Source organism: Gymnoscopelus braueri (assembly GCF_963280865.1).
Source record: "Gymnoscopelus braueri genome assembly, chromosome: 23".
Classification (NCBI taxonomy): domain Eukaryota; kingdom Metazoa; phylum Chordata; class Actinopteri; order Myctophiformes; family Myctophidae; genus Gymnoscopelus; species Gymnoscopelus braueri.
The window spans coordinates 988,032-996,234 of record NC_137625.1 but is presented as its reverse complement, the minus strand read 5'-3'; the positions used below and the strand labels follow the sequence as shown (position 1 = coordinate 996,234).

General features: G+C 39.8%; 1 protein-coding gene across 2 annotated transcripts in view; it reads left to right on the top strand.

Moving 5' to 3' along the window:
* Positions 1–341: 341 nt before the first annotated feature.
* creb3l2 (cAMP responsive element binding protein 3-like 2) overlaps positions 342–8,203 on the top strand; it is a 39,711-nt gene continuing 31,849 nt past the window's right edge. For both annotated transcript variants that reach the window (XM_080420702.1, XM_080420701.1), the window contains exon 1: positions 342–1,109. In XM_080420702.1, coding sequence (XP_080276828.1) covers positions 1,014–1,109 — 96 coding nt within the window. In that variant the 5' untranslated portion in view covers positions 342–1,013. The remainder of the gene's footprint in view (positions 1,110–8,203) is intronic.

Genomic DNA, 8,203 nt, shown 5'->3' with positions numbered 1-8,203 from the left:
CTTTTACTTAAAGTAAAACATTTGAGTACTTTTTCGGGGGGGGGGGGGGGGGTTAGGGTTGGGGCTTAGTTTTCATAAGCCAAGGGCTTTCTTGGTTTTTTTTTAAATGTATTTCCTATTAGCTGACCTCGTATTAAACTGTACTCTCATGTGCTTCTGCAAACTGCAAACTTAAATAAAGTATTTAATCAACAAAAAAAGAAAAAGACCTGCTTTTTGCCTGTTTCTCTCCCAGCGTCTGGCAACACAACAACGCCGGACTCCGCCCCGCCCCCTCCCTTCATTCCAAGCCCCGCCCACTCGCTGCATTCCAAGCCGTCTAGCTTCTCGCAGGGAAAAAAAAGGAAAAAGAAAAACTTCTTCTCCACTCGAACCTTGGACCGAGGAGGAGAGATCTACAAGACCACAGGCAGACAGACAGACAGACAGACAGACAGACAGGCAGACAGGCAGACAGACAGACACAACAGGCGTAATTTTGCGTTTTAAAAAAAGGATCGAAAACAGAAACATCTGCGTCGTCGCTTCAGAGTAAAGTTTGGAGCAGAACTTTAATTTTTCCTCTCTCTCTCTCTCTCTCTCTCTCTCTCTCTCTCTCTCTCTCCTCTCTCTCTCTCTCTCTCTCTCTCTGTCTCTCTCTCTGTTCAAAAGAAGAACTGTTCCCATGGATCACATTCTGATCATATTCATATCTTCTCTATGGATCATACTCATATCTGACACATAAAAGCTGATACATAGTATCCATGGAACATACCCGTGTGGGGGATATGCGCACATGATCTGGCAACCCTGGAGGCAGTTCATAAAGTATCTTTTTTTGCCTCGGAGACACTTTGTATCCGTTTGGGTGTTTTTTTTTTTTTGGCAACTAAAGCATCGCTCGTTGAGTTTTCACTGTCTGGAGGAACTGTGTTTGTTGCTGTTTTTCTTTAAAGCCATAATCCGGTGGAAGATTTTTTTTTTTTGGGGGGGAAGAACTTGGAGATCAGTTTATTTTGGACTTTTAAAGGATGGAGATCCTGGACAACACTGAGAGCTTCCTTCACTGGGACAGAAACCTGAGTGAGCTGTCTGAGTGTGGAGAGCATGATGTCCTCTACAGTACAGTAAGATATGATTATTATTATTATTATGATTATTAATATTATTATTATTATTATATATAACTGTCTGAGTGTGGAGAGCATGATGTCCTCTACAGTACAGTAAGATATGATTATTATTATTATTATGATTATTAATATTATTATTATTATTATATATAACTGTCTGAGTGTGGAGAGCATGATGTCCTCTACAGTACAGTAAGATATGATTATTATTATGATTATTATTATTATTATTATTATTATATATAACTGTCTGAGTGTGGAGAGCATGATGTCCTCTACAGTACAGTAAGATATGATGATTATTATTATTATTATTATTATTATTATTATTATTATTATTATTATTACCCATAACTGTCTGAGTGTGGAGAGCATGATGTCCTCTACAGTACAGTAAGATATGATTATTATTATGATTATTATTATTATTATTATATATAACTGTCTGAGTGTGGAGAGCATGATGTCCTCTACAGTACAGTAAGATATGATTATTATTATTATTATTATTATTATTATTATTATTATTATTATTATTATATTATAGAAGTTCTAAAAGCACACAAAGTAACTAGTATTGTAATTGAGTAAAAAGTACAATACTTGTCTCTGAGATGCAGTGGAGTAAAAGTAAAAATTTGGAAGTACTCCAGTAAAGTAAAAGTACAGTACTTGAGTAAATGTACTTAGTTACTTTACGCCACTGTCAATATAGTATATAAACAAGCCCAAAAAAAAACATTAAGTTATTGATCTGGGATCAAATGGCTATTCAAAAATAGCAGATCTACAAGCTCATAGCGTGGCACCGAGTGCTGCGCTATGAGCTTGTAGATCTGCTATTTTTTTGAAAAATCATGAAAATGTTTCCAAATCTTTTAATAAATATATATATTTTTTAAAGCATTTTAAAAACATTTTTGACTCAAATCTTTGCTTCTGGGGGATTCTACAAATGTCTCTAAATCATCACAGTTTTTTTTTAAACAAAATAAACTTATGTTAATATAATATCAGTGGTTCTTGAACCCTTTTCATGTCAAGGACCCCCAAAATTACATGTATTTGTCCGCGGACCCCCATCTTACAATATGTTGTTCCAGGGACCCCCATCTTACAATATGTTGTTCCAGGGACCCCCATCTTACAATATGTTGTTCCAGGGACCCCTCCCCCATCTTACAATATGTTGTTCCAGGGACCGCCATCTTACAATATGTTGTTCCAGGGACCCCCTAGAAGCAAAGATTTGACTTAAAAATGTTTGCTTTAAAAAAAAACATATTCAATGATTTGCACACATTTTCATGACTTTTCAAAAAATATGCAGATCTACAAGCTCATATGAGCTCATATGAGCTTGTAGATCTGCATATTTTTGAAAAGCCAAAGAATAAAATAATGGTTAAAGAGGTTACACAGATGTGTTCCCGGTCTTAAAGGGTTAAGAGTGTGGTGTGTGTGTGTGTGTGTGTGTGTGTGTGTGTGTGTGTGTGTGTGTGTGTGTGTGTGTGTGTGTGTGTGTGTGTGTGTGTGTGTGTGTGTGTGTGTGTGTGTGCGCCCTCCCTCCCCTTGCCCAGCTCTCCACTCTGAGGTTGAGCCTTGAGGTCCCACAATACAAACACTTTAAAGTTGTAGAAAAATCATGTTTTAATATTTAAATTATTTGTGAAATATTCATCAAACAGATGATTGACTGCTTAAAGGACGTGTGTGTGTGTGTGTGTGTGTGTGTGTGTGTGTGTGTGTGTGTGTGTGTGTGTGTGTGTGTGTGTGTGTGTGTGTGTGTGTGTGTGTGTGTGTGTGTGTGTGTGTGTGTGTGTGTGTGTGTGAGAGTGAGAGGGGGAATCCAGCTGGCTTTCAGGATGGGAATCAGACACTGTTGCCCTACTGAGAAAACACACACACACACACACACACACACACACACACACACACACACACACACACACACACACACACACACACACACACACACACACACACACAGACAGGCGAGGACTTGTGTTGTGAGAGAGTTTGGAAGCCTTGTCTTAAAGGTGCAGTACGTGATTTATTTCACATCTTTAAACAGCTCTATATTGTGATAGTAATCACTGCTCTCTTTGTAACCACCGGCTCTTTAATACATCGGGATTCCAATTTCATCCAATCAGGAGAGAGAGAACTCAGTCAGGATACAGATTAAACGAGTGAAACTGGAAGTGATGACACAGATAGATGAGCAGACAACATTGGACGTGGAACGCTATACATTTGAAGCTGATGAATGGGTACTTTCTCCTGATTGGCTGAAATTGACAATCAATTGGATCCATATAGGAGAGTTTAGCTTGCTTGGTATAAACTTTTGATTGTTGACAGACAGCAGTATCTAGATGTTTTACATTCACTTTGGATGAAACCTTTGGACAAATTGCGACAGCAATCAATTGAAATGTACTCACCGAAGTCCTGACGTTACTGCCAGTAGAGGGCGCTTTTCCGCAGGTTCGTGGCTTTACCTTTTGTGTTGATATCCTCATTGGGGAATCTTAGATCGCTTCATATAAGAACTGTGTTCCAAACATAAACACACCACCCTGGAGATTTGACTCATATGGATATGAAGCATCGACTGAAGGTGTAAATGTACACATTTACCCAAAGAGTAACACAATATAAACACTAGAAACGAGTCAAACGACCCAAAGACTACATTTCCCATGAACGCGGCTGCTGTAGGGACAGTGATTTCAGACCCGGAAGTAGTAGTTCTTAAGACTTTTTAAGGCAGAATTAATTCAATTTTCGCCAGAAACAGGCTGTATCAAATATGAATGAATATCATAAACGATGCAGAGCCACCCCCCTGACAAAAAGGCCAGGGTGGTGTGTTTATGTTTGGAACACAGTTCTTATATGACGTGATCTAAGATTCCCAAATGGGGATTTCAACACGAAAAATAAAGTCACAAACCCTCTATAAAGGTAGTTTCTCTGTTCAGATGTTCAGTGTTTCAATAGAGACACACGAGGACTACAAATTCACGCCCACTTTTGAGACGGCGCCGCTACTCGAGGCCCGTTAGAACGATGTGCTGCAGCTGTCAATGCATTCCCTATGAGAGGAATATGAGAGTTAGCCAGCGGTGGAAAAAGTACTCAAATTCTTTACTTAAGTAAAAGTACCAATACTGCAATATAAAAATACTCTGTTAGGGCGCGCTCTCACCAAAAGTTGGCTGGCCGCTGTTAAACGCAGGTTGTGCGCGGCCACAGTTTTTTGCAGCCAGCGGATTCTAAAAAAACGCTGTGACGCACCTGTCACTCACATTCAAGACCGTCCCCGTAGCCCGCACCGCCTTCTGCCTTGACGTTGCCAGGCAACCACTGACGCACATCAGCTTCTGTCTTTGCACTTTCACACTTGGGGTTCGTACATCTACATACACATTCAGATTTAAAATATAAAGTACTTACCCCATGGCCACGGATGTTACAATCATGTACGGGCCCTCATAAGTATCCGTATCTTCCGTATTGTTCAATAAAAAGCATTTTAATCCAATCAGTGGTCATTTTCTCCGTATGCTTTCAACTGCGCGACCCCTAGCGGTTGAGAGGTGTATTGCACTTTTGGTACATTATAACTCTATGGGAAAATGGCCACCAATCGGATTAAAATGCTTTTTATTGAACAATACGGCAGATACGGGTACTTCTGAGTTTGCGACCGCACTGACTTGTAACCAGGCCAGTTCTTTAATGTCAGTCATATGGAACTCTTTCATGGTCAAATCATAAAGTACTGGGTGAGATGCAACAGCTACAACCAGCTGGTCCACTGAGAGCACCATGTTGCTTCCTGAGTCTTGGGACGGTCCGCCTTCGACTCACCCTATACACAAATCCACAGAGCGCTGCCCTGCGCGCAGCCATTGCTGCGGTGTCAACGCTCCGCGGACGCGACACCGCAGCAATGGCCGCCTACAGGCAGCTACAGGCAGCGCGCCTGTGGATTCGTCTATTGGACAGAGGGGGAAAATCAGCTCCTGCCTCCAGCAGTTTTATGCTTCTTCATGTAGAGCGGATAAACACAAGGTCTGCGCGACAAGCGGAAAAATCTGCTCTTGCGTGAATCCACGCATTTGCATTGACAAAGCATTGGCAGATTCTGCCCCAGAGGTAAAATAAAAGTGCGGTGAGAGCGCGCCCTTACAAGTAAAAGTCCAGAATTAAAAAATTACTTGAGTAAAAGTACAAAAGTATTGGCATCAAAATGTACTTAAAGTACCAAAAGTAAAAGTACTAAATATTTGAAAATAGCAGATCTACAAGCTCACAACGCGTTGTGAGCTTGTAGATCGGCTATTTTCAAATAGCCTAGGTATAAAATAGGTTTAAAGTGGTTAATGTATGTTTCATTATATCATAATTTATATCTGAAAAGTAACTAGTAACTAAAGTTTTCAAGTATGTGGAGCAAAAGTACAATATTTGCCTCTGAGATGTAGTGGAGTAGAAGTAAAAGTATTGGGAATTGGAAATACTCAAGTAAAGTACAAATACCTCAAAATTGTACTTAAGTGCAGTACTTAAGTAAATATACTTAGTTACTTTCCACCACTGGAGTTAGCCTACTTTTAAAAATGATCCTACATGAACAGGAGACGATATAGAGTTGAATAAAAACATGTTTCCAAACTTATAGAGTGTCTTTATCAACATACCTTCTTGTTTCCTCAATAGTTGATGTGTTTCACATTTAATTTGCCACTTGAATGTGTTAGCCATAATGTTAACACAGCAGAGGGTAGACTGCAGCCAGACACAGTGACATCACTGTCTTTACGAGCGCCCACTTTGAAGCGGGGAATTCTCATCCCAATCCCGACCGACTTTATTCTGTTGTTCATATTTCTATATTTTGGAATATATATATATATATATATATATATATATATATATTCTACATTTTACACATGGAACCACATTTGGTTCCATGTGTACACTCTCAGAGTTACAAATTGATAAATGAAACACTGAAGTTTTTTTTTTTACTTTACCAAACTACCAAAGAATGCTCTGTGACTGCAGCGAAGGCCTGGGGATATGGTCACACACACACACACACACACACACACACACACACACACACACACACACACACACACACACACACACACACACACACAGAGAGCTATATAAGGCGGAGTTGTGTCGTAGAATGAGTGGGCTCAGTGTTCGCCAAGCGCTATGAAGAATATCTATATTTAGTCGAACATTTAGTCCGAATAGTGGAGCTATTCACGTGTGTGTGTGTGTGTGTGTGTGTGTGTGTGTGTGTGTGTGTGTGTGTGTGTGTGTGTGTGTGTGTGTGTGTGTGTGTGTGTGTGTGTGTGTGTGTGTGTGTGTGTGTGTGTGTGTGTGTGTGTGTGTGTGTGTGTGTGTGTTTTGAAAAAACCTCTGTTTCTATATCAGTGGTTCTCAAACTGTATCATGTCAAGGACCCCCATAATGAATATGTATTTGGCTGCGGACCCCCATCTCAAAATATGTTGATCCAGGGACCCCCCAGAAGCACACATTTGAGTTACAAATGTTCGCTTTAATAATATATATATTCAAAGATTTGCACAAATGTTCACTATTTTCTCATCTGCTATTTTTTTGAAAAGCCAAAAGTGTAAAATAATGCTTTTTAGCTCAAATCTAAAAATCACACAGATGTTTGTCCTGGTCTTAAAGGGCCAGAACAGGGACACTCACACGGCGGACATTTTTTGTAGATACAAAAGTTACGGATTGCACCTTTACAGATCACTGTAAATGCCACACATTCCTCTGGGATCAACCTTTTCATGTTGACTGACATGCGTACATCTGGAAAGGTCAGCCTGTGTGTGTGTGTGTGTGTGTGTGTGTGTGTGTGTGTGTGTGTGTGTGTGTGTGTGTGTGTGTGTGTGTGTGTGTGTGTGTGTGTGTGTGTGTGTGTGTGTGTGTGTGTGTGTGTGTGTGTGTGTGTGTGTGCGTGCAGTGGTGGAAAGTAAAGTACATTTACTCAATTACTGTAGTTAAGTAACATTTTGAGGTATTTTTTACTTTACTGGAGTATTTCCAATTGTCTATACTTTTACTTCTACTCCACTACATCTCAGAGGCAAATATTGTACTTTTACTCCACTACAATTATGTGAACATTGTAGTTACTTTGCAGATATAAATGATTATATTATAAAACATACATTAACCACTTTAGCCTTATTTTATACATAGGCTATTTGAAAATAGCAGATCTACAAGCTCACAACTGCGACGCGTTGTGAGCTTGTAGATCTGCTATTTTCAAACATTTTAGTTATTTTACGTTTGGTACTTTAAGTATATTTTGATGCCAATACTTTTGTACTTTTACTCAAGTAACATTGTGTGTGTGTGTGTGTGTGTGTGTGTGTGTGTGTGTGTGTGTGTGTGTATTTGTGTGTGTGTGTGTGTGTGTGTGTGTGTGTGTGTGTGTGTGTGTGTGTGTGTGTGTGTGTGTGTGTGTGTGTGTGTGTGTGTGTGTGTGTGTGTGTGTGTGTGTGTGTGTGCCTGTGCCTGTGTGTGTGTGCCTGCAGCACTGAACACAGTGTGTTCATATACAGAACAGGTCTGAACAGCGTTCCATGGTTTAAAGTTCACCTTCACAAAGAGGATTAAGATCTTTGGCCTGGAAGTTCTCTCTGATCCACGTTTCACGCTCTAGTCCACCTATAGGCCTCCGTCTAGACCATGCATGGGCAACGGGTGGCCCGGGGGCCACATGCGGCCCCCACCTTCACTTAACGCGGCCCACAGGTTAATATCAGAATAGTGATTATATTATTGATTTCAGCTGTTATGATTCTAAACATGCAAACATGACCCGCTTTAATTACTTCAGTCTATATTAGTAGCTTAATGACTAGTATTAACATTCTATTGTCTTTCTTATGTCCAATGTATTTGTATTTAAGTTCATAAAGTTAACATAAGTATAACTAAATGCATTTGAAATTAAATCAAAATGTAACATTTCAGGATTCCAATTACAAAATAGCAAAAATAGCAGATCTACAAGCTCAAAA